The sequence below is a fragment of the Hypanus sabinus genome, chromosome 19 (assembly GCF_030144855.1).
Source record: "Hypanus sabinus isolate sHypSab1 chromosome 19, sHypSab1.hap1, whole genome shotgun sequence".
Classification (NCBI taxonomy): Eukaryota; Metazoa; Chordata; class Chondrichthyes; order Myliobatiformes; family Dasyatidae; genus Hypanus; species Hypanus sabinus.
The window spans coordinates 45,569,299-45,597,120 of NC_082724.1; the positions used below are offsets into that span (position 1 = coordinate 45,569,299).

The 27,822-nt window shown below is 40.1% G+C and overlaps 1 protein-coding gene across 1 annotated transcript; it reads right to left on the reverse strand.

Annotated features, from left to right (window-relative positions):
* Nucleotides 1–4,966: 4,966 nt before the first annotated feature.
* borcs6 (BLOC-1 related complex subunit 6) lies at nucleotides 4,967–23,503 on the reverse strand. Its single transcript, XM_059944370.1, has 4 exons — nucleotides 22,847–23,503; nucleotides 14,582–14,736; nucleotides 12,248–12,331; nucleotides 4,967–9,384 (listed from the first exon to the last, which is right to left on the reverse strand). The coding sequence occupies exons 1-4, from the start codon at nucleotides 23,340–23,342 to the stop codon at nucleotides 9,259–9,261; spliced, it is 861 nt and encodes a 286-aa protein (XP_059800353.1). The 5' UTR covers nucleotides 23,343–23,503; the 3' UTR covers nucleotides 4,967–9,258.
* Between the last annotated feature and the right edge of the window lie 4,319 nt (nucleotides 23,504–27,822).

The following is a 27,822-nucleotide window of genomic DNA, read 5'->3' on the forward strand; positions in this document are numbered from 1 at the left end:
AACCAGTTCCAATACTCTCCACTCTGCATCTATAGAAGCTTGTCAAAGTTTTTGATGACCTGCCAAATTTACACAAACTTCTGAGAAAGTAGAGGAGACATTGTGCCTTTATTTATGATGCCACTTAAATGCTGGTTACAAACAAGTCCTCTGACCTGTTAACATCAAGGAATTTAAAGCAATTGACCCTCTAATTAAAGCAATAAGAGTTAAAGCAATTAACTCTAATCCTCTAATGAGGACTGGCTTATGGACCTCAGACAACCTGTAATCAAAAATGAGCTCTTTGCTTTTGCTGGCATTAAGTGAGAGGCTGTTGGTGTGGCACTACTTAACCTGGTTTTCAATTTGCCTCCTATATGCTGATTTATCTGCAACTTTGATTCAGCCAACAAAACTGGTGTTGCCGGCAAACCATCATAAGAGCTGTACTTCACCAAACAATCATTGGGATAAACTGAGTACAGCTTTGTTGTGCACCTGGGTTGTTGATGAGTGAAGAATTGTTGTTGCCAATTCTGTACTAAGTGGGGCCTGCCAGTGAATTAAGCGAGGATCAAACTGCACAGGCAAGTACTGAGGTGCAGGTCTTGGAGGTTAGTGACACACTCCAGGGGGATTATGATGTTGAACATTATGCTGTAGTCAATGAAGAGCATCCTGATGTTTGCATCTTCATTGTCCAGGTCTTAGAGAGCTGAGTGAAGTGTCTTCTGCTGTTGACCTGTTATGACAGCATGCAAATTCACTCCTCAGACAGGAATTAATATGCTTCATGACCAGACTCTTGAAGCATTTCAAAGTGGATGTAAGTGTTATTGGATAATAGTCATTGAGACAGGTTATCACATTCTTCTTGGGTATGATTGAAGCCTACATGAAGCAGGTGGGTAACTTAGACTATTGATAGGTTTTAAGATGTCCATAAATACTCTAGCCAGTTGATTAGCACAACTGTTCATAATCAGCCTGGTACACTGTCTGAGCCAGATGCTTTTGGTGGCTTCACCCTCCTGAAGTTTGCTCTCATGTTGGCCTCAGAGACAGGTCACAGGATGGTCGAGGGCTGTGAGAATTTGTGAAGGAGCCGCCACCTTGTCGGTCAAATCACCTCCTACAGCCTTGATTCTCTTCCCATTGTCTGTTAACTAGCATAATTGCTACCTTCCCTTCTGCAACTTTTCTCCTACAATCTGCTGTCATAATTATGCACCAGTTAAATGATTGCCAAATTCCCTCATCTCTGATGGTTTCCACCCAAAATGTAGTTGCTACCTGACCTGCTGAGTTCCTCTAGCATTTTGTGTGTGTTGCTGTGAATTTCCTGCATTTGCAGATTTTCTTGTGTTTGTGATTTTTCCCTCATCTCTAGCCCCCCTTTCCTCTCCCAGGTGCTTGATGTGTTGTTGATTTCCAAGTTTGCCAATCTTACCTGAAACACATTTAGGTGCCTGCTCTCTCACAGTAGGTGAGTATGATAGTCACAAATCACAACCAGAGTGATGTGAAAGCTAAGCTAACTATCCCTGCTGTGAGCAACTTTTGACAACCTGTGATGTCCAGAGTATTATGACTGGTATTGCACATATATAATGTATATTTTCCTTCCCTTTATTTTGCTTCAGTGTGCTTGCTCTAGGCTAATTAATTTTGATTAAGCAAATGAGAAGGCTTGCCAGTGATTGGTATGGAAATGAGCACAAGTTATTTGTGATAATTAGTAATCAATGAGTACTGAATTATACAACTCATAGTGCAGGAGCCAGCAAAGTACCTCAATTGAAGCTGCAAAGACAATCCTGCATTTTCAAGTCAGTTTAATTCCACTCAATTTCAATTCCAAAGAATGCCAACGCAGATTGTGAGAAAAGTATCTCACCTTCCAATTGGCAGATTATAACCTTCAGCAGTTAACACTGAAATCAACAATTTCAGATAAATCAGCCATCCTCATTCTGTCATCTCCTATTTCTAGCATTTGCTTTATTCCTCTACCCCTTTTAATCCTTTGAATATTTCAAATTTAATTTGAAACCTCTTTTTGACACCTAGCCCAGAAAGGTCTTTTATTTATTAGCTGACACTACCCTCTATAGGGCCAACATCACTCCCACCAGCCAATTTCTTCTGCTCACTACCTTATTATAAACATTCCCTTTGCTCTCTCCACATCTCCTACCTCATGTTTTACCCTTTTCCTACTAATGGTGAAAGATCATCAACCTAAAATGTTAACCCTCTCTTCCAACACTGAAATGTTGGAATTCCTGCTGAATATTACCCATTTTTACTTCGGATTTCAAGCATCTGTAGTATTTTATTATTGGATCCCTGGAAACTATTTCTCAATTGCAGTACTCTTCAAATATAGGAAAAACAAATAAAACTGTTTATTCAGGTACTTTCTTGAAAATATTATTTTAAATACAAATTGATATTCTTAAATTTGATTAATATTGCAGTAGTTTTTTACTGGTAATTGCTACTATTATGTAGGTAAGTGTGATCCAAGCCACTCTTAATGTTTTTCATGCTGTTAACAGCCATAAATATTTCAGTTGGAAACTCATGAATTCCAGTTTAACTATGTCATAAAAATTCTGTAACAATTTCATATTTCATTAAAAATGAGCCAGGCCTTTGCTTTGAACTCTTCAATTACTAACAAAAATCAATGCTACTGATGTTTATTTCCACCAGATTCCTTCATCATCTGGGGTTTAGTTGCTGTCACACAGATTAATCCTTAGTTCACACTCACCACTTGTTCTATTAATTGTCACTCATGATGTTGACAAAACTTTGCCACTACTAGTAAAAGTCTGAGAAGTAAGTTTGTCAATGCCCTCTACAGTTCCATTAGAGAATCTGGTTTAGTGTAATGTACATTCAACAGCATCCCCAGCTGGTACATAGTAAGACAGCACCAATTCAATCTCCTGTGTGAGCCATTCCATTCCAGTTTCTACACATCAGTGGTGCTCTCTACTGGTTTTCAGAGGGAATTACTAAATAGATGCCATGGACCGCCAGGTCTTTTTCTTTCTTGTCCATCAAAAATGTCACATTTCTCTGGCAACAACCATGTTTCAATACATTCAAGATTTTACCCAGCCAAAAATTGTGTTGGTATAGTATCCAATTTCATGTTGGCATTTCATCTACTGCCTTAGTGCATAAGTGGCTACCAGTTTACCAGGATATCCACCCCTCCTCCTCTGCAGAAAATGTCACAATTGTTGCCAAACTGATGTGAGAGCTTAAGTTTCTAAATAAAGCCTGGGACAATTACAGTTCAAAATTTAATACCTGTTTTCATGAGGAAGTTCCTGCAAGAATTCAAGCATCTTGCACCTTTTGAGTAACTAGACAAAGGCTTTCTGGTGTCATGTTTGTAATTTCCTTTCTGTTCAGTTGGTCAGAAGCCTGGACACAATTAGTAAGCTTAATAACACTATTCCAACTAGAATGTATAAAGGTGCCAATGGTGATTTAGAAATGCTTGTGATGATTTGATAGCATAATATATATATTATTTTCGTGGAGTACTCCAATACTATTCCAATACAAACAGTACTAGAGTAATGAAGACACTGTGAATTCTTTTGACTACTGTTGGATCTATTTGCCATTTAAATGCTCAACCTTCTCAATAACTTGTTCTTTGACTCTGTTGATCTTGAATGAGCATGGTCTCATGCCTAAGTATAGAACCTCCCAGGTTATGACAAGGTTCAGTACCTTGTGAACTACTTGTAACCTAAAATATTCCTAAGTTGGAAATGTAACTGCAAACTAAGTTCTCAAATGGCGTAAGATGCCCATTGTCTCACAGCAGCCAGCAAAAAGCATCCCGTTAGTCTCATACCCTGGGTTGCACTTGTTCCAGTTTGTTTGACAATGTAGGATGCAACTAGTCTGGAGGGAGCATCAACATAATATGCTGAATTTGGGTGGTGTAACCTACTTGTCAGCATTAACTGTTGTTCAAAGCTAGTTACAAAATAATTAACTAAAAAGGTATTTCTTAAACATGTTTTTTTTTAAAAAAATTCAGATACAGCTATTATCGTACACAGGTCCAATGCAAGGCCTGACATGTAGTTGGCTCTCCAGCTGAGAAATACTCTTTTTTTGGCCAATTTGTACCATGTTGCACTCACATAATGCTGTTTAGACTTTCTCAGAGTCACTCCACTCTTGTATCAATGAACTGAATTCCTGAGGTGTGATAAGAATGACTGGTTTGGACATTAATGTATCAGGATGTCAAGGAAGACATCACGGAGCTCTTAATTTATTAAAATAAATTTATTTCACAATTTGAACTATGAACTAGAAGGGAAGACTTTCTAGCTAATGAGCGAATGTCTTGCCTCACCTTATTACACAGTTGCAGGCTGAGTGGAAGACTGTTACCTTGGACAAAAGCAGAAAATTAAAATGGAAACCACCCGGTGCTTGAGTTTTAAAAAAATGTGGAAAGAGGAACATCTATGTGTTATAAAGATGAGGACCTGAATTTCAGCTGCAAGTGGGTTGTTCTATGTGCAGATTCCTCTGTAATTGACAAACTGATGGATTTAATTGAAATGCTGAACTTTTATGAGCCATGGTAATGGTAAAACTAAATTATTTTGAGCCATGACACAAAGTAGTAGAAAAAGATAACAGAAGTAGAAGAAAAATATTGTTTTCCCCTCACTGTTAAACCATTCCGTAGCCATAGTATATTTTCTTAAAAGTGATATAGTCATCAAAATCAGTTCCATAATCCAGGATAAAGTTTCCTAAGAGCATTTTATAAAATGACAAATAAATGTCTAGATGATCAAGAATAGTAAAGTATTTTTGTTTACCTTCAACTAGGTATCTCTTCCTTAAAATCATAGAACAAAAGATACTTTAAAGGAAATAATTCAAGTTATTTGTACCAAGCTAATCTTTCTAAAACAGAGGAAATGAACAGAGTGGAATAATTTATCTTTATATTACAAAATCATTTTAAAAATGTAACATTTATACAATGGAATATCTCATAGTATCAGGACAGTACGAGCTAAATCTCCCATACGATGAAACATAACTGGCGATCATCATCTTGGTGTTGGAAATTCTTGGTTGCCAAAAATTTAAGAAGCCGATTGAGATCTCCAGCTTGAAAATTATCAGGCAAAATCAGTCAGTAGTCCCCAACTACTGTGCTACCAGAAGCTCAGTGCAAAGGGAGAGCGATGATTATGTAAAAAAAATCAAAGTTGACATAAATTGAGAATGTTCATAAAAAATGATTACAAGTGTTGTACCAGCACAAGACATAGAAAGGATAGTAATGATTTAACAAGGCTCTAAAGAGTTTTGCTGAACAAAGTAAGACCTTAAGGTACAAGTACCTAGCTCCCTGAAAATCACAACACTGGCGGGCAGGGTGTCCAGAAAGCGTATGATAAGCTTGCTTTTATTAGCTGAATTTTAGTTGCATAAAATATTGGTTAGTTTATACATGGTACTACTATCTGTAGTGCTGGTCACTATACTATTGGAAGGGCATGGTTAAGCTCGAGGAAATGCAAGAAATATTTACAAGGATGCTACGTGGATGGGAGGGATTATCAGGTCAGACTAAATAATACTGTTCTCTCTTGAGCAAAAGCAGCTGAGAGGTAATATAAAAAAATTATGAAAGAAACCAATGTTCCTCACGGTAGGGATGTCTAAAATTAGAGGGCATAGGGTCAAACTGAGAAGAAAGAGGTTTAAGACTTGAGGGGTAAATTTTTTAAGAGTAGCTGGTCTCTGGATTGAGCTTCCAGAGGAGGTAGTGGAGGCAGGAATAGTGACAATATTTAAGATGCATCCTGGGAGATACTTGAATGAGGGCACTAAGTAATGAAGGCAAGTGGTATTAGTAGTGAGGGATGATGGTTGGCACAGACTTAGTAGGACAAAGTGCCTGTTTCAATGAATCAGTTATTATCCCAATGTAAATTTAATTATCTTACCATTCTTCATGTCATACATATCCACCCAAATAATTAGGGTGGAGTCCAATCCTTCATCCAAATAGGCAAGTGGCAGCAGCTCTCTTTGAGATCACAAGCAACGATCAACTAGCTTCATAACATAGACAATTTCATCAGGGCTTTGTGAGAGTTTCAGAATTTTGATGAAGTTCAGGTCCTGCCTGAACTCCTGAATATATTCAGGATTTCTATAATTTTGCATTGAGGGGGGAAAAGAACCAGCACTTTTGATTCTCATTATCTATTAAAGAAATTCAATAAATAAATTGTCAAAATACAGAAAATCATTACTATGCTTGCCATGTTAGTTTGGAATTCGCTAATAGATGCACACTAATTATTCTCAAATTATATAATTCTTCTTTAAATTACTTTGTTGATCTGCGGCAATAATGGGGTTAACCAAAATAAAACCAATGTTCTCTATTTCACCAAAGTTAGGATTAAAATTGGAAAGATCAACTGGTTTTATTCCCCAAGAAGATAAAGACTTACACCCTTGATGGGATGGCCTTAAAGGACAATAACAAGCTTACTCAAATGAGGTAGGAGATCTGCTGAATTTGGGGGGGGGGGGTGGTTTCCATGTTTCTATCTTAAAGAAAAATATTAATACAAGAACACTTTCTAATCTGAGTGTATTGTGGGAGTTTCTCCAAGTTAAGATGGACAGGATCTCTTATAAACCAAATATTAAAAATTAAAATAACTTGTTAAGACATTGTGCAAGAAGCCTGATTTGAATTCAGTATAGAGCTTGCACAAAATTGAATCATAAAACTTCAGAGCATCAGTGACATGTTCTAATTAATTTTAACATATTTATAATCTTTATATTTTATGATTGCATTTTGGTAACATCAAAGGATCAGAAGTGGAAAGGACGAGCTGTTTTGAGTTCCTGGGTGACAACATCTCTGAAGAAGGCAGAACAGTGGCTAAATTTCATTAGGAGTTTGGGAAGAACTGGTATGTCACCAAAGATGCATGTATATTTCTCGAGATGCTCCCATGTACTGTGGAGAGCATCTTAACTGGTTGTATCACCATCTGGTACGGGGCTCGGGGTGGGGTGGTTATGGGGCATACAAAGGATCGGAGGAAGTTGCAGAGAGTTGTAAACTCAGCCCTGTTCCATCATGGGCACTAGCTCCCCAGCATCCAGGACACTTTCAAAAGGTGATGCCTCACAAAGGTGGCATCCAACATTAAGGACCTCCATCACCCAGAACAAACCCTCTTCTTATTGTTACCTTTGTACTGGAGCCTGAAGAGAGACATTCAAGTTTCAGTATCAGCTTCTTCCCATCTGCCATCAGATTTCTGAATGGACAATGAATCCGTGAACACTACCCCAGTATTTTTCCCCTTCTTTGCCCTACTTACTTAATTTTATTTTTTATATATACTTGTTGTACTTTACATTTTTTATTATTTACTACAATGTACTGCTGCCACAAAGTAACAAATTTCACGACATACTGTGTGGCAGTGATATTAAACCTGATTCTGATTCAAATTTTCACTGATAGCAAAACTGGTTTCACTCAGCCTGAATGCAAAGCAGATCCCTGCAGAATTGTGCAACTGTTCCATGCGGATTCACTTGACTATGTCCAGAAAGAAAATTAGCACATGCATTCTGCAGAAAAACTCCAGACAGGTAGAGAGTGCAATATTAATTATAACAAAACTGTAAGGATAATTGCATTTTTGTTTTCCTTCTCTTCAGATAAGTAATTAACTCTGGATATAAACATGGTTTATAATGGCATGATTCACTTTCACATACCACAAGTTACTTGGCCAGGCTGTCAGAGCAATTTCACTCTCTCACTTATTTTCCTGCAGCACTGTATCTCTCATGTCCCTTGTCCCTCAGCTGTCCCACAGCAGCCCCCAACCTCCACATTCTCCTAATACCCACTTACAGCAGAGTCAATTAATTTACAGTGAGTAATTAATCTACCAACCAGTTGGTTCTGGGATGTGGGAGGAAATCTGACACTTCTGGAAGTATCCCAAAGCACCCAAGTATTTGTAGTACAATAATTTAACTAGGACAAATGATCTGGCTACAACTGAAAGGAAAGTCAGTTCTTCTTTGAAGTGCCATTTCAGCCTTCATCCACACAAGGCAAAAAATGTTTGGTGCAAGTTTAACATCTCAACAAAAGGACATCATTTCTGTCTCTGCAGTATTTTTCTGTTTGGCACAGAAGTTAGTGAAACATAGTTTGAACCTACAATCCTACGACTCAGGAAACATGCTATAACTGAACTACAATACCATTCATGATGTGCTGCACCATTTTGGCTTCACACATGAAGTTTCAGGTCTTTTTCCAAAATATGTGCAATAATTAGCAACATTGCTGTAGTCAAATTACTGGATGCAGGAGAACCCATCAGGTTACTGGAACTCACTTGTACCCAAAAATAGTTTGATATTAAGGTTTCACATTTATATCTAAATTTCAGATGAAGTTACTGCCTTATTTCATTTAATTAAAACAAATTAAATGATTTCAATTTAAATTAAACATGATTTATCATAATGTGCTCATCACCTCATATTCAAATAGTTTTTGTAAATTTTACTCTAACTTCAGTAATTCAGAATATTTCAAGGTAATATATGCCAGAGATATTACTTATTTTCATGCCTTGTTATAGTTCTGTTATTACATACTCCTGTTACTTTCCCCACAACTTCATTTCAAGTGCATTTTACAATAAATATTATATTTTCTCCAGATTGTGCTTCCCAGTCATAAGACAGGTGAACTGACAGTGCTCTGCATCTGCACCATTAATCAAGGCATGCTCTCCCTATCTGAAAATGTCAATTGGTCAATCCAGTTTCCAAATTCATAAAAGTCCAAAAATAACAGGTCTTCAATTTGAAGAATGAATGACAGATAATTCTTAAGGACTGCATGCAAATCTCCTAACTGGTTACAGCATAAAGTTCAAGGATTTAAACAATTTTTCCAAGTCAAATACATGATGTTTTGTTCAGCAGCATAACAATGTCTTTGTTGGATACGAAGATGCCATTATCACCTAGTGCTGCTAACTGTGGGACTTCAGATGGTATATTCTTCAACGCCGTTTCTGCCTTCTTACGTTCAACACTGGATTGTTTAGCTAGTGCTGCAGTTCAGGACATTGTCCAAAGCAGCTAATGTATTTTTTTTAAAGTTCAATTATTAAACAACATCAGCAATGGTCTTTACTTGCAGAGTGTTTCAAACATTTCCAGAGTTCTTTTGACCTCACGGATCTGTTTAGATAGAACCAGAATGGGCTGCATTGATCTGTCCAGCTCTTCACAGCGGGCCATTAGTGTGTACATGCCCTAAAAACATAATCACATCAGTGTTAACCTAAAGGTGATAAAATATGTCACAAGAGCCTTCAACAAAATGGATTGCCACAGTGATTGTAAAATATACTATTTACAGAGTGCCTCAACCTTTAAATATGAAATTGGGTAAATGTGTCACATTTTAGAAGGACAGAATCAGTTGAGAAGGAAACTTGCCAAATTTTCTTCAATAAATCAGTACCAATATATAAACAATCTAATCTATAAAAACAGAAAAATAATGTACATAATCGTGCCTTATATATCTAAGATATGACAACAGAATTTAATATCTGGTCTTTGCATTCTCTGAAGTTTATGTGTAGATTATTTCATAAATGCTTCCAGAAACTGGTACGCTTGGATGCCATAATTGTCCAGGCAGAGAAAAAGTAAATGCATGTGAAAGACAACTATTACAAAACATAACAAATGTTAGTACTTTTAATCTCAACTTTATTTGCATTTTCCAAGTAAAATTACAGAAGCTTAATTAAGGACTTTAGCAGCATTACATAGTAGATAGCTGTGGTTATATGGCACCTTGAGCTTCCTGCACCATAGATCAGGATCATCAGTGGCCTTCCACCTCAGCACCATTCTCCAGCAAAATTATGTCCAGAAATCTAATCATCTCCTTAGTCATCTGAGCTATATAAATCTAAAGATTTACCATCCACTGAGTAAAGAAATGTTTCATCTCATTCGAAGAGCTTATTCGTGAAATCTCAAACTGTGCTCCTTTATCTTAAGTTCTCAGGCAGAGGAAACATCCTCCCTGCATGTCGCCTGTCAAGCACTTTCAATCTGCTAAACATGAGAGAATTCAGACCCAGACTCACATTACGTGGCAAGTTTGACACCTCTGTAACAAGTCTGGTAAAAATTCACTGCACTCCTTTAATTCCATTGAAGTGCAGTGAAATAAGGAGGCTAAAATGACCCCAAGTGTGATCTCTCCAAAACATTACACAATCATAAAACTTCCTAAATCCTGCAAACACTGATAAATATGCTAACTTGCTACTGGACTTGATGTTCATTTGTTCCAAATGCCAATGGCATATTATGTCTAGTGTATGAGTATATCCTGGCTCTTTTGTACATCAACTTTACTTCATCTCACAGCATTCAATAAACACTATGCTTTTCAGTTCAGTGCACCAAAATGGATGGAAGGCTGCAAGTTGTAGGGAAACTATGATCATTTCATACAGGCACGAACAAGGTAGAATCAGAAAGGAGCTTCGATTATATATTCCAGTGTCATCTGGTTCAATACCTTTTGCTACAAAGAGCCAGGAAGTGGTGGCAAGGGTGACAAAAGTTCCAGACTATTGAACACATGTATTTTCATTCTAAAACTTCTGAACAGGCTGAGCAGAGCACTGAAGACGAGAAGCTTTTCAGCACTAAGGAATATCCTTCCTGCTAGCTTGGTCATATTTAGTTTGAGGTATTACAAGTCAGACTTATAGAACAAGAGCAATATCCTCTTATTCTATTGAAATTATTTTGACACCAACTTAACTTTCACATTTTTTCCTTAATCTTTACAGTTCTCTTTGAAAAGGATGAGCTGGTTAAAAACATATCCAGGGACTAAATCAGTGCTCCCCATACCGGGCCGCAAGGAAACAATATGATTTGTCAATGTGAAATGATACGAGTCAGCTGCACCTTTCCTCATTCCGTCACGCCAACTGTTGAACTAGAACGCACACAAAGTCATTACCCACGCGAGGTCATCAGTTGCCTAAACACAGTGATACCCTAGTGCCAGGGATCACTGACTGGCGCCAGGTAACCGGCCACCTCGTGCGGCCGGCAAGAAGTGCCGTTGCTACTGGCCTGAAGCGCGGACAAATGGGTGCCGCCCCTAAACCTGTTTAGCACACTGAATGTTCGTGAGGAACCCGGTGCTAAAATATTTGCAGACAACCTAATTTGGGCTCAGGGTTTTGTAAGTAGCAGAGCTGCTACCTTGCTGCTATCTACTGAAAGTCATCCCTTGAGCCAAACTTTTGTCGGTCGATAGATCCTACCGATCTACAAGGGGGGCCCTGTCACACTCCTCAGTCGGTCGGTTGCTCTCTCCGGACTGCGACCGCCGCGGCCCTGGCATGGGGACCTCGGGCCCTTACCTTGTCCTCTCACTGGTGTGTTGCAATAATTTTATATGTTCATACCAGGAAAATATGCTCTGCGTACTTAATATCCAAACATTACTTAAAATGTTATGATGCTATTGACTTATGAGTTATAATTGACTTATCACTATGCTCATGCAAGGAAAATATGCACTGTGTGTTTAATATTAAATTTGTTAGATAAACCCTTTAAGAAACGAAATTGAGTGTATTAGCCATTTATAAGTGACTTATAGTTGACTTATCACCTATATTCCAGTCGTGATTAACACCCACATGGCTCCACCCACCCCACACCGTCGGCCAGTCCGCAACAATATTGTCAATATTAAACCGGTCCACGGTGCAAAAAAGGTTGGTGACCCCCGGACTAAATGGGTAGACAGCTAGTGAGTGTGTAAAATGTTGCTAATAGAATTAAAGTGTCCTTCCCTATTTCAAATTGGCAATTTGTGTTAAGGATTCCTGATCCAAAAGTCAAACAATATTCAGAATTCAAATTTAAATGTTAATGATTTAATAATCTAACATAATCCCACAAAAATTATTTTTAAACTAATGTGATTAACTAAGCATTTACATTGTAAAAGAGCAACTTCAGTTAATAATTCCTATTACTGGTCTTTACTTAAATAAAACAAAACTGGATTAGAAAAATTTGCACAGAAGGAAACAAGTAGTTTATATTAGTTCAATGCCCTCACCTTTATACTCATATCCACTGACTCTCCAAGACTGTCAACCGAATCACGGTAAGTCTGAATATACCCCACGCTAAGTGCTGTCATCTAGATTTTTAAAACAAATCGTAAGTCAGTACAGAAAATGCATGTTCAAATAGGTAGCTAAATAAATTAAGTGGAACATTAAACATAGAAACAAAATAGTTTCAAATATCAAGTAGACAAAAAAATTTAGGTTACTATACCATGCAGTCTAATTTCAAGCATACCAAAGACTTTTACTCAATAGATCACACGAATAACTCAATGTGTGAATGTCAACATTGGATGATATAAACCTGGGCTCCAATTAGGTAACTTCTGAATAAATAGATTTTAACATCTAAAGTACATAAATAGAGCAACACCCAAGGTTCATTTCAAAGGTCTTGAACAATAAAACCAATTTCTCAAAATTTTAGTCATATCACAATAAGTAACATTTCCATGCCACCCTTCCCTCCATTTCCTTCTTGAACACTAACATTCAAGTTGCAGACAGAACAGACCGAATACAAATGGCGAATATCATTAATATCCGGTTAGAATGCAATGTTCAGTTTTGCGTATTTTGCTTTGAATGCCAAAGCCACAGAAAGCAAAGAAATAGATCTCAAAGATAATGATGTTTTAATTAGATAGAGAATAAAAAAAGAAACTGGGAACTTTTCATTAAGTTTTTAAAACAGAAACTCAAAATTAGAACTATTTTTAATATTAAAAACTTTTTCCATTTATCAGCAAGTTGATCACCAGATGGCACAGATTTTCTTTTTATTTATTGTGTTTATAAAAATGTCATCTGGTGACTAACTTTCCATTGATCAGCAAGTTGGTCCCAGATGGCATCACTTTTGCTTATTTTGTCAATAAAATCTGGTAGCGCTCAGCGGGTCAGACAGCAATAGTGGAAGGTAGAAACGGTTCACTTAGGAATTGCACTTTGCATCAGGAAAAATTAAAATTCCAACATTTTAATTTGCAGAGAATGTGGATGGGTGGAGAGAGCAAAGTGCGTATCTATGAAAGGGCAAAGACTGAGAGAAGCTGAATGACAAATAATATTGGTGCTAGCTGAAAGAAGTTTGTAAAAACTTGAAAATGGTAGCTGATCTGTTGATGGCAGTTTCAAATAAAAGAGTGGGGAAGGAAAGGTGCCTAGCGATAGCATTTTAATAAATGTAGAAGAAATTATGGAAGACAGAAAGTGGAGGTTTGTGGGGTGAAAGGAGAGGAAAAAGAATGATGTACAAAAAAAATGGCATCTGATGAAGAGCTCCAATCACAGAGAAGTGAAAGGTTAAAAGGGAAGACGTTCCTTAATTACTTTATCTAAAACTCAACACTCCACCCGTCTTTATATTTTCTCCCACACCAGCATACAGGAACCTGAACACCACTGGGTGAAGAAATGTCTCACTGATATCTTAACATAATGAAATTAGTGGTCACAACATGGTCTCAACATTGGAGATAGGGCGAGATAACACCCTTTGTTCAGGCCACAAGGGTAGCCCAGAGCTTATCACTTGATTTTTCCCTTTCACTCCAACCACTGCTCCAAGAAACCCAGTGCAAGAATGGGGTCTTATCTGAAAAAGACATGTTAGAGCTCCCTGGACTCAACAGCAAGTACAATAATTTCTGATATCTAACCTTTATGGTGGTACCAGAATCATTAGTTCTGCTGAAATCTCAACCTATAACATTAACTCACTCTTTCTCTTCATAGAAAGTGCCCGAATGTTGAATATTCTCTAATACTGGATGTCAGATTCATAACAATTGCAGTGTTTTTGGACATCACAGTTCCAACATTAAATACTCTCCTCTACTTTCATTCTTTATTCCCACCTCCTCCAGATCAGCTACAATGATGAATTCTTCACTACTTTCAGTACCAATATCATATAACATTCTTCTTAGTCTCGATTACCAATGCTCACCACCCACCCCTTCTATGCAACTTGAAACATGCTCGATGTTAACCTCTTAATTCTAATGAAACACTAGCTGTTTCTCTAGAAATACTGCATGAACTGTGGAGTATTTCAGAGCAAGAATTAGAAACAAACGTAAAGACGTAGAATGATTGGATAGAAGCAGAATGGAACTCAGATTTTGAAAACGCAGGATGATAGCTATGTTAAAATGGAACATGCAAGGATATGGAAAAAGGACCCAGAAACAGATCTCTCAAAGATCCAGTGCATGTGAGATCAGGACAGATTACTATGCTTCCACAGCTGAAAATCAAAATGCATTTGAGCAGATCCATGGATGATTGGAAAGCAAACAGAATCACAATGTACATACATTCTGGATAGTAGCATTTAAGCCTCTCATCATTTGATCAACTTTTTGTGCCACCTCTTTTGCATCTCTCTCCAAATCTTGCAGTACCCCAGGATCAATTGGTGGAATATCTGATTTTAATCTCTGCATACTTTTGGCTTTCACGCTGCTTCCAGCTGGTAAAAACAAAATAAAGTATTAATCTCTGCTGCATCATTTTTACTATTAAATCAAGAGTTTAAAAACACTGATCAAATATAATAAACAGTACAGCACAGTATGGGACCACGATGATGAGCTAATCAATCAGAATAGAAACTAAAAACATCGAAGACACAACTCTTAACTCTTCAAATATTAGGTAAACAAATGTCCTAAAGCATACTGCTTTTAAGAAAAACTGGCATTTCCAAACTCCCCTTCTTCTCTATAAATTCCATCACCGTTCCATCAGTCAAAAACACCCATTTCTACAGCAACGAATTTGGTGCCCACAATTCTCAAGCAGTTGATATCTTCATTCATTAAATCAGACAGGGAAGTTTTCCTTTCGTAGCAAACTTTTTGCCCTGCCTCAGAGTAGTACGTACAGGTCCTTTGGCCCAACTTGTCCATAACAATCAAAGTACATTCCTGCCTGAACTAGTCCCAATTTGCTTCCCATCCCTTTAAACCATTTTTATCCTTAAATCTGTCCAAATGTCTTAAAAATCCTGTAATATATCCACCTCTACCAATTTCTCTTAACACATTCTATGTATTCACCATCTTCTTTGTGAAAATCTTTCATTCCTGTTAAATCTTTTTCTCTCACTTTAAACTCACGCTTTCTAGTTTTAGACTTGAAAAAAGACTGAATACCTCCCTGACCTGTGTCGCTCTTGATTTTATAAACCTTTATAAGCTCATCTAGACTTCTTCGTTTCAGGGAGAACAGTCTCAGCCCAATCCAGACTCTCCTCAAACTCAATCCTTCTCACCTCCACAACACCCTTATCTTGCTGCACCTTCTTGAGCTTTAGCACATCACATCCAATAATATGATGGCAAGAATTGCACCTAGTATTCCAGATACAGTCTCACCAACATCTTGTAGAAATAGTATTATGTTCCTCTCCTAGACCTGGGCTTCAATGCCTCCTTTTGCAACTGTATCTTTGACTTCCTGACCAGCAGACCACAAATCAGTTCAGTTCAGTTTCAGTTTATTGTCATTTCGAAACCACAAATGCAATGCAGTTAAAAAATGAGACAACATTTCTTCAGAATGATATCACAAAAGCACACAACAAAACAGACTACACCAGAAAATCCACATAACGTTTGGTAATCCCCAAATATAGAGTCCAGAGAGGCTGCTGCGTATTAATATCACGCTATGATCTTAGCGCGTTCCCCGGAAAGGAGCTCCAAATTTCCAGACAAAACAAGACTACCCAGACACACTAAGTCAGAAGACCAACTCTACCACCCAACAAACCAAAAACTAAAGCTACAAGACCTACACAAAACCGCATAGTTACATATGGTTATAGTTAACATATAGTTACAACAGTGCAGACAATACCATAATAAAAAAAGACCATGGGCACAGTAAAAATAATCCAAAAATGTTAAAAGACTATAAGTTCGAAAGAAACCACCACAAGTTTCCACAAGTCCTCAGGGTCCCAGTAGACTCATCATTCCACGCAGACGGCAGAAGGAATAACCCCGCTATGGACTTCCAAGGTGCCGCTGGACTCAGCCTCGCAGACACAGTACACAATGAAAGCTCCATCGGACCCAGCCTTGCAGACGCAGCACACAGTGAAAGCACCCCGACCGCAGCGAACTCCGAGTCTGTCGAACCTCCGAGCCTCTGACCATCCCCTCCGGCACAGCCTCTCTGAGCACCAACCTCTGCCGATGCCCCCGCCAACAGCCACCAGCAACATGACCCCGAGGACTGGGGGCCTGGTCTTCTCAGCAGAGACCTGGACCTCACAAAGGAAGCAGCAACGAAGATCTTCCTGGAGATTTCCAGATGTTCCTCCATGTTCCCACTTCCGTTTTTCATCAGATTAGGATTGTGCATGGCACACCGCGTAACAAATAACAGACATCAACTCCGGAATGGCCGCTGCAAACTGTGTCGCGCTGCCATCTTGTCCAAAAAGATCAATAAGGATACACAGCAACACAGCTGCCATGATTATCCTCAACACCAGGCTGCCACCTCAGCACCTTAGTCTCCTCCCTATGCATTCACAACTGTGTGACTGCTCTAACTCAATCCATCAGTTTGCAGACAATACCACCATCGTGGGCTGTATCACAAATAATGATAAATTGGAGCTGTGGAAGGAAATACTGAACTTAATAAGCTCACCAGTGCCTCTACTTTTACAGGAGCCTAAAGAAGTTTGGCATGCTCACTTTGACCATTTTTTTTTAATCAATGCACCATAGAAAGCATCCTATCTGGAATAACTACGGTTTGGTAAGGCAACTACTCTACCCCAGATTGCAAGAACCTGCAAAGGATTGTGTATGTAGTTCAGCACATCACAAAACAAGCCTCTCCTCCACAAACTGTCTACACTTTTCACAGTTCCTTGCATTCTCAGATTTTCTCATGTCCTCCTTGCTAACAATCAACACTGGCACAACTTAAAAGATGTGTGCTCAGCGTAATGCTATACCCTTTCTACAATCATGACTGTGTGCCAAGGCACAGCTCAATGCCATTTACATATGGCACCACTGCTATTGGCAGATTCTCAGATGGTGACAAGGAGATATACAGGAGTGAGATAGATTTGCTTCTTGAATGCTGTTGCAATAACAACAGCAGCAAGATCAAGGAATTGAGGAATCAAGGATCAATGAGACAGATAGTCAGTGGATGTTGATTGCTTGGATTCTCAGAAGGCCTTTGACAAGGCACAGCACATGATGATAGTAAATTAGTTAAGAGTCCACGGTATTACAGGAAAGATACTAGCACGGACAGAAAACTGGTTAACTGGCAGAAGGCAAAGAGTGAGAATTAAAGGGGCCTTTTCTGGTGGCTGCCATTAACTAATGGTGTTCCGGAAGGATCAGTATTGGGTCTGCTACTTTTCATGTTACACGTAAATTATGTCGAACTGATGGCTTTGTGGCCAACCTTGTGAATGATATAAAGATAGCTGGAGGGGTAGGTTGTGTTGGAGAAGCAGAAAGAATTGGACTTATTGGGGGAAATGAGAAAAGAAGTGACAGATGGAATACAATGCAGGGTAGTGTATGGTCATGCACTTTGATAAAAGGCTAAAGGCCTAGACTAATTTTCTAAATGGGTTCCCTAAAGGTTAACTCGCTGGTTCAGTCAATAGTAAGGAAGGCAACTGCAATGATAGCATTCATTTCAATAGAAATGGAGTACAAAAGCAAGGGTGTCATGCTGAGTCTTTAAAAAGGCATTAGTCAGACCACGTCTGGAGTATTGTAAGCAGTTTTGGACCCATATTTATGAAAGTATATGCTGGCATTGAGAGCATATTAACCACCGGAGGTTTATGAAAATGATCCTGGGAATGAAAGGGAACAGATGGACTCAGAATAAAAGGACGTCAGCCTCAGAACAGGATGTCCCTTTAGAATGGAAATGAAGAGAAATTTATTTAACCAGAAGGTGGTAAATCTGTGAAATTCACTGCCATAGACAGTCGTTGTAACCAAGTCATTGGGTATATTTAAAGTGGCAGTTGACAGACTGTGATTAATAAGATCAAAAGGTATAAAGAGAAGGCAGATTGGGGTTCAAAGGGAAAATAAATAAGCCATGATCAAATGGCAGAACATGCTCGATGGGACAAATGGTTCAATTCTGCTCTTATGTCTTATGATCTTACAATTACTTAGAATTGTACACAGCCAGCTCCAGTATGGGTACTCACAAAGCCACGTTGACTTTCCCTAACAACACACACAAAGTGCTGGAGGAACTCGACAGGCCTGGCAGCAGTCCTGACAAAGGGTCCTGGCCCGAAACTTCGACTGTACTTTTGACCTTCCCTAATCAGCCTTGGCCTTTCCAAATGCAGATGCATCCTATATCTCAGAATTCTCCACAGTAACTTATCCACCACCAGTGTTTGACTAACCAGCTGTAATTCTTGGGTTTGTTCTTGCAGTCGTTATTTAAATAAAGGCATAAAATTAACCAAATTATAGTCTTACAGCTCCTCACCTTTGGCCAAGAAAGAAACAAAATACTTCGCAGGGAACCTCTAATTTCTGCCCTTGCTTCCCACAATATCCTAGGATATACTTGGTCTGGCCCCCTGAATTTAGCCACCAAGCACCTCAAGGCAACCAAAATGCTAATATCACAGACTTCAGTGTTGACTTCACTGAATTTCTTAACTTCTGAGTTTCTCCATAAAATGTATTAAAACCTTGTCCATCTTCCCTGATTCTACATATTCACAACCACGCTTATCCTTAATAACCTTCCCATTTTATCCTTTTGCTATTTCCATTAGTATAGAATCTTTAAGATTCCCCTTTAGCTTATGTGCTATCTTGCAGATTCTCTTGAATTCCCTTTTATCTTATCTGTCAGATGACATGCCACTTTTTGCCCTCCTGACATCCTTAACTGTATTCCTACATCCATTGGATTCCACAGACTTGTTTGACCCAAGCTGTCTTTACCTGACATGCCATGTTTTATGTCAATTTCATGATAATCTACTCCAATAACCGAACAATCCTGACATCTTTAATCCCCACAAAGACATCAACAAATTTCTAATACGTGTTCACTTGTTTAACTTCAAAAGCAAATTTAGATTCACTCTTTAAATATTGAATTTGCACAACATCAAGCCAGGAAACAAGACTTTAAGTCTACTGAATCACACCCATCATAAAGTACTAATTTATAAATAAGCATCCATTAGTCTCGTGAGACAATGGATTTGTACTCTGGAAGGTTTCCAGGGCGCAGGCCTGGGCAGGGTTGTATGGGAGCTTTGCAAGCCTTCCCCTCTCCACGCCACCGATGTTGTCCAAGGGAAGGGCGCTAGGACCCAAGCAGCTTGGCACCAGTGACATCGCAGAGCAATGTGTTGTTAAGTGCCTTGCTCAAGGACCCAAACATGCTGCCTCAGCTGAGGCTCAAACCAATGACCTTCAGATCACTAGACCAATGCCTTATCCACTAGGCCATGTGACAACACAATTCATATCAATCTCATTTTATTCTTTCCAAATTTCCATCAACTTCCCCAGATTTTACTTCTCCCCTGTACACAATGGGCAATTTGGAATAGTCAATAATCCTGCTACCTGCAAGTCTTTACACTGGAGGAAGAAACCAGTACATCCACTAGGAGTACATGCAAGTTTTAAGCAGCACAAGATATCAGATCATTGGAGCAGTAAAGCAGTAGCTTTACCAGCAGTGTCATTGTGGAATCCAGATTAAACCGGACACTTGAATAATAAACAGCAAATGCGTATGAAAATCCCAGAATTATACTTAAATCTTTAGCATAAACTCTATACATTAGCTAGCCTCACAAATATATTGTTGTCCAATGACTGAATGAAGAAATCACTAGCAACTTATTGTGAAAAAAGGAAGCACGTATGCCCACTTTCTGCGGAAGCATAACTCATGGGACAAGTGATAACTAGAACTATTTCATACTAAAAAATTCCTTTAGGGTCAATTGCAATATAAATTTTAATCACAGCTGAAACTTAAGGTTTCTATGTCAACCAAAAATACTCACTCTGAAGAAACTACACAAATTAATATACTTTGGATATCAAAGGCATCACAAAACATAGGGATTGTGCAGGAGTACTCACGTACTGTATAGTCAACTGTAATCTCAAAGATGGCCTATTCCCATTAGTCACAGAGTGCTACAGCAAAGAAGCAGGACCCTCAACCCATCTAGTGTATGCTAACCTGATCTGCTGCCTAGTCCCATTTGCCTGCACCTAGACCACATTGCTCGCAACCGCTCCCATCCATATACCTATCCAACTTCATTTAAACGTTGGCCCCAAAGAAATCCATCTACCCTAATTCGCCTTAGACAGCCAGCACCTCCTCTTCTGTAATCCAGATATGGTCCATTATCTGACTACTCTTTTCCTTTAGTTCAATAGTCTTGGTGTCTGTCTCCAGAGTAACTGCATGCCAAAAAAAAATAATTTAAGATCGCCCCTGTCTCTTTTGGCTCTATACATAGATGAGCATACTGATTAAGATCATTCAGGAGAACCATTCTCATCCACAGAATCTCCTGTCTGTTGCCATAACCACTGAATCCCCTATCATACCACACCCCACTTTTCCCTCAGGAACCACAGAGCCAGATTCCATGCCAGAGGTCTGCCCTTCTGGCTTTCTCCTAGTGCGTCATCCGTCACAATAGTATCCAAAGCAGCATACTTGTTATTGAGGGCAATTGCTACAGGGATACTCCGTACAGAGTGCTATCATCTTTCCCTCTCCTCACAGTTATCCAGATACTAGCATTCTGCAGCCTGGGTACGACTGCCTCTCTGTAAACCCTGTCTCTATTCCCCCCATCAACTTCCCAAATGATCCAGAGTTTATCCAGTAGCAGCTCCCTAACATGGCCTGTAGGCACTGCAGTTTTCAGGGAAACTTCCTGTACAAGGTACACACCATTGCCCTTTCTGTCAGTCCCACTGCTGTGACTACACAATAAGAATGAAAGAGAACTTAACAGAACCTCAGTTTAACCTCAGCTCACTTCCTCTGCCTTGAGGTGAAGCCTCAGCTTCCCACTCCTCAAGCCACTCAGCTCACCAATCTAACACTGACCCTCTCTGACAATGGCCATTCTGCTTGACCCCAACTTCCTTTTATTGGTTAAATAACGAAGTGGTGACAGGGATTTCCAGTTAGAAGTGTTACATGAATAATGGACATTAAGCAATAAAATTACATATCAAACAGATAAGGCAATCTACAGAGCACTCAATATTAAAAGTGTAAAAAGTAATTACAAAAGCAAGTTGCTTCTAAAGGGTTCACATTCAATGGAGTTTGTGTTTCAGAAGCTGCCGCCCAAAGTTTAGCAGTGAAGTAACATACAATTTATTGGAAAAATACCCTTCCTCAAGCTCTGATGAGCCTCTGCAAATTCAGAATGACCCATGTTGCTATAAAGCCTAGTTTCAAGGCAGCAGCAATTATGATTTCATCAAATTGCCTGTATTAAAGTATCCTTATACATTTTGATCAAACAGCATTTTTCAGTGTTACCAAAATAGGGTCTAAATTACAGTTGACAAATACACATTTGATTAAAACAAATAGGAATAGCAGTAAGTATTAAAATTTTTAAAATAAAGCTCTATTTTGACACTGTCACACAAGAAAATTAAAACTCATTAGTTTCAAGGGACAGATTAGTTGCAAAATAGCTTTAGTATACCATTAACTCAGAAAACCTTCTGCAAACCAGATCAATTTATTTTACATGGGACAAGGTCATAATGCTAAAATCACATTCATTTTGAGTGTTTCAACTGCTCTGTGCTGGAGAAACTGAAGATACACTACACATGCCAAAAAATGAGCTGTGGAACCCAGTAACAAGGAATCTTCCTTCAGAATATCAACTACAAATTGCAGTCCATAAATACTACGTCAAACCCCCAAAAAGCAGTGCTTAACATTACTACTTTCAAGTTCCTTTTCTGATTTCGGGTGTTGTTGGTATGGAGTTTAGGGTTCACACGTTTTTTCCGTGACCCTGTAAGGCTTTCTCCCAAATGCCAGAAATGAGGTAGTTGACCAGTTAATTGCTACTGTAATTTGGCCATATGTAGGAGGATGGTAAAAAGAATCGGGTGTGGGGAAGGGTGAAATTAAAGGGGAAGGAGGGTGACTGAAGGAATTTATATTCAATGTTTCATAGTTAGCATGAACCCTTTCCATGCTATAAACACTCTGAAAACAGACAATTATAAATAATCTTGGTTTCGGGTTTAATAGGCATGATACATCTTCTCGGAAATTAGTACCAGTTAGATTTAAACTTCATCTGAAAAAGGATACGTATAAAATTGAAACAGGCCCATCCACAAAGGAAGCTTTACAGTCCCCATTGGAGGTGTTTTACTGGTGAACGGGTTAACTTGTTTCACCGTACAACTTTCTTCCGCAAGTATAAATGTAATTCAAAACAAAACGCAGGTCTGGGGCCATGCACGGCAGCGAGTTGTGGGCGGGTCGGATGCAGAGGAAGCCTCCGGTTTACTCACACTCCAAGCTCTGCCTCGAGCTCATCTTGATCTTGTGCTGCAAGTTGTTCGCCACATAGTGGGTGAGGTCGCCGTCGTGGCTGACCGTACCCTCCAGCTCAAGAGCACTCGAAATGGTGGCCCTCCGCCCTTCTAGTTTGCCGTCGCGGCCTCGGACACCGCCCAACACCTGGCTGATGCCGTCCAGGCTCTTGCTGTCCTGCAGGCGGCCGCCCACCCGCTCCCGGGCCGCCGCATACACAGCCGGCTGCTCCCTGCCCACCACTGCGGCCGCCACTCCCTCGGCACATTCCAGCGACTCACCGCCGCTTTCCCAAGACTCCACGTCGCTCTCCGAGGGCTGGGAGGGCGGAGTGGCCGCCGCCGATCCTGCCTCGCTTTCCGCCATCACTCGGGTCCGGTCGGGGCCGCGCTCGCGGAACGGGCGTGCGTGCGTTCGTGCGTCACGGCGGGGCGGGGCGGGCCACGTGACCGCGGCTGAGGCTGCAGCCGCCATTTTACTCACGGGCAGAGGAGCGCCGAGCCTGTCACTGCGAGCTCAATCTCCCCAACCCCCCACGCGGTGCAGACAGGGAAATGGGAAAGCGGCCGGCCATGTATGAGGGGTTTGGAAATAGGCGGGGACCCGGAGCAAAAAGGCGAGACCGTCCACGGAAGGCTAGGAGTGTGCGGAAGAAAGAGCTGGCCCTACCTACCCTCTGCCATGAGGAAGAACCGCCGAGCATGAACGCCGGGCTGGCGAATCAAAACTCCACCTGCCCACTGCTTTCTCCCGCTCCCTCCTCCGCAGGGTGACACGGGGAGGAGGAGCCAGGGGTAGTTCCAGTCAGAGCCTCAACGCCCGCCAGGGCTTGCTTAAGCATCTCCTCTAGTTCAGGAATAATGCTTAGAATTACTTTTATGTTTCGCATACCATTTACGTTTATTTAGGCAAATAAAACCTTCGACCTCTATAGCACTTTGGTTGTTAAACTTGACGGCCCGAATTCTGGACGCTTCAATCAAAGTTCAAATACTGACACGGCAAAGGAGAACTTAAACTTGCCTAACGAAATAAATTCGGATTGTAAGAGGAAAAAATATGCCATTCCTTCCCGTGTCTCTGAGCACCAATGTTCCCTCTAATTTGTAATGACCAGTGTGCGCAAAATTCTTGTGCTGTGCATTTTCTTTTTTGCCCAGTGACTATGTGTGCGCTGAATTTTATTTATAGAGGTATTCACTGCCGATAAGAACTTTGATCTCTGGGTTTGCTTGTTTTCGCTCTCGTTCATCTGCACTCTCACAGAACTCTAGTGTGTAATGAAGGATTTTCTTGCCTGATCTTTTGAACACCGTCCATATCAAGTCAAGTTACTTTTTATTGTCATTTCGACCATAACTGTTGGTACAAAACATAGTAAAAATGAGACAATGTTTTTTCAGGACCATGGTGTTACATAACAGTACAACAACAAGACTGAACTACGTAAAAAACAACAGAAAAATAACTACACCAGACTACAGTCCTACACAGGACTGCATAAAGTGTACAAAACAGTGCAGGCATTACAATAAGTAAGACAACAGGGCAGTAAGGTGGCAGTCCAGGCTCTAAATGTAAAGTGTAAATGTCCATAATGGTGGGAAGAGAGACCCCGATGATCTCAGATATGTAATCTGCTTGCAGAATGATGCTTTAAAAGGTCAAATTTCGAAATATCACCCCTCTTCTTCCCACTTGCAGATTCTTCAGCAACTTTTGCATCACAACAATACATGCAGCTAACACCAGTTTCTGTATTGTACATGAATATTTTTGGTAGCTGCAGGTTCCTGATCTCATGAGCTTTTGGTGTAGCGGTTTCTTCTGTTCCATTAAGCCAGCTGCTTTAAACGAGCTAATAGTTATTTTGCACCTCACACCCTTTGTTTCTTTGGAATTCAACATAGTGTTATGATCCCAGCCCCCTCCTTTGTGAGAATCGCAAGAGCACCTGTTGAGGGGGGGGGGGGGTCAGTAGACCCAAGAAGTGAGAGAGAGAGAGAGAGAGAAACGTGCCAAATTGCACATCCCACCCGGGATGCAGAATAAGACGACAGCGACTATTGTCTCATGGAGACCACGTGAAAAGCCCTCGGGCAAGGTGGGCTGGTTGAGAGAGAGATTGCATCATCCCAACCTGATTGACACCTGCGACCCCGTGAGGAAGTATAAAGGAGAGTATCAGGGGGACAGCCCCCTCAGACGCACCAAGAAGACTGTTCCCACAGCAGCGGGAAGCCATTCTGAAGGAAGCCACGTGTATTAGATTCTGGGATTGGAACTTGTGGCTGGAATCACAGAAAACCGCTTTTAACTAACATCGGGGAGAGGAAACCAACGCTCCCCCCCCCCCCCCCCGATTTCACGGAAGCCTCATCAAGACTCGGCAAGTTCTTTCTCTTCTCCCCAATCTCTCTCTCTCTCTCTTTGTCGCCCCACGTGAAACCCAGCGATTTTCAAAGGGCTGAGGCCTGCAGCCTTCTGAGTGACTTATATTTCCAACGGACAATCTATTAACCCCTAGACAACCGTAGAGCTCACTTCTTAATGATGATTATTACTATACCTGCGCTTTAGATTGAGCGTTGACGATGTGCACTATCTGAATGTATGTATTAACCCTACTTTTGTGTCCCTTTATAAATAAAAACATTTGAAAATAGTGACATCAGACTTCAACGGACCTCTCTGTCTTTGCTGGTAAGTTATCCAGTTACGGGATACGTAACAATAGTCAATAATTTCTTAAATAAAAACAGCATAAATAAGCTAGTTCTAAAATCTGCAGACAAATCATTGTAAATTCCACATTGTCTACACCACCACCAGAAACTGGAAAAGGAATGTGATTGCGTATGATCGTGAAATATACTTAACATGCCAACGAGGTAAAGGGTGACAACCTTTTTTGTGCATTTTAAATAGCTTTGTGAGCCCAGGCATACACATCTTCGAGGGAACATTGCTGAGCACCCTGTCATTTCCAGAAGAATATCATTCACGTCTTGTAAGCATGTAAATGAAATCTTCAGCACATTCTTCTCTGTGACTTCCACCATCTCTAATGTGATCCCACCACCAAGTACATCTTTCCCTGCCTCCCTCCCCCACTTTCCACATTTACTCCTACTATTATTCCCTAACTATTATTCAGGGCCCCAAACAAACCTTCCAGCTGAGGTGACACTTCACCTAAAAGTCTGTTGAGGTCATTCAAGGTATTCAGTACTCCCGGTGTGGCCTCCTGTATATCAATGAAACCTAATATAGTTTGGGAAACCACTTCACCAACCATCCACCAGAAAAAGCGGGACCTCACAGTGAACACATGTTTCAATTCTACTTTCATTCCAACATGTCAGTACATAACCACTGCTGTGATGAGGCCACACTCAGGTTAGAGAAGCAAAACCTTGTATTCTATCTGGGTAGCCTTCAACCAGATGACATGAACATAGTTTTCTTGAACTTCTGGTAATTACCCACCTACTCTCCTTCCCCATTCCCATTTCAATTTCCCACCTGATCTGCTTACCTGCCCATCACCTCCCTCTGGTGCTCCTTCCTGTTCCCTTTCTTCGATAGTCTTCTGTCCTCTCCTATCAGATTCCTCCTTCTCCAGCCCTTTATCTCTTTCACCAATCAACTTCGCAGCTTGTTGCTTCACCCCTTACCCCCATCCGGGTTTCACCTACTACCTTGTACTTCTTTTGCTCCTCCCCCCACCTGCTTACACTGTCTTCTCATCTCTTTTTACCAGTCCTGGTTTGCCATTCTAAGCCCTTACTTGGCTGTCCATTGTTATTTTCTGAAGAGGCACCTGGTCTACATTATACCTGGTGGCCTAGTGGTGCACCTCACAGTTCGAGGAATCACGATATTGGGAACTGTCTGTGCAGAGTTCGTATGTTCCCCCACTGGTCATGTTTCCACCAGAGCTCAAGAACCGGAGGGCATAAGTTTAAGGTGAAAGGAGAGAGATTTAATAGGAACCTGAGGAGTAACCTTTTCACTTAGAGGATGATAAATATCTAGAATCAGTGGAAGTGGTTGAAGAAAGTATATAAACAATGTTTAGTATGTATTTGGACAAATACTTGGATAGGAAAGACTATGTTTCTGGGTTCTGTAAGTCTGTGGTGTCCTTCCATATCTCAAAGCTATACTGGTAAGTTACTTCAAGACGTACAAAAAAGCTGGATGAACTCAGCAGGTCAGGCAGCATCCGTTGAAAGAAGCAGTCAATGGATGCTGCCCAACCTGCTGAATTCATCCAGCTTTTATGTACGTTTTGATTTGACCACAGCATCTGCGGTGTACTTTATGTTTACTGGTAAGTTACTTGGAAGGTGTAATTTACTCTTAGTGCAGGTGCACAGCAAAGAAGAGAAAGAGCTAATGGAATTATTTTTCTGGAAGCTCTTACGGACTTTGTTGTGTGAATGAAGTCACTGGGTAAAAGTATTGGTAGCTATGAAGCAGCCTCTTCATTCAACAAAACAAGATACAGCAGGCATCGTATGGAAACCCTTTCGCAGGTGAGGGGATGGGGAGATCTGCCTGTGCCCAACACGACACACATTTTATATGCTAAGGATCAAAAGAAAATTCAGAGCATTTCAAACAAATCCATTTTTACAATGCCCTTTTGAACTACACATGTAACAGTTTAAAATGTCTGGTTCCTTCGGCCATCACACCCAAAATAAGTGTTAATTGCTGTTGCATCCATGCAATAGGATGTTGATTGGATTCATGCATACGGAGACAATCATTAAAGTCTGTGTTTCCAGGACTGATCTGCATTTTAAATTTAATTTTCAATACATTTTTGAATCTGAAGGCTGGTGGCCAAAGTTAATTGCTACATGTGCTAAACCCAAAAATCACTCTAACAGACCTGTGGGATAAATAATCTGCATCAAAATATATATTTTAAAAATGCACAGAT

Coding starts and splice junctions, on each gene's coding strand:
- borcs6 (XM_059944370.1), bottom strand. CDS start 23,342: ATGGCGGCTGCAGCCTCAGCCGCGGTCACGTGGCCCGCCCCGCCCCGC. Junction 12,332..14,581: donor TAAATGCTACTATCCAGAAT/GTATGTACATTG, acceptor TTAAAAATCTAG/ATGACAGCACTTAGCGTGGG. Junction 9,385..12,247: donor CAGTGGATATGAGTATAAAG/GTGAGGGCATTG, acceptor TTATGTTTTTAG/GGCATGTACACACTAATGGC.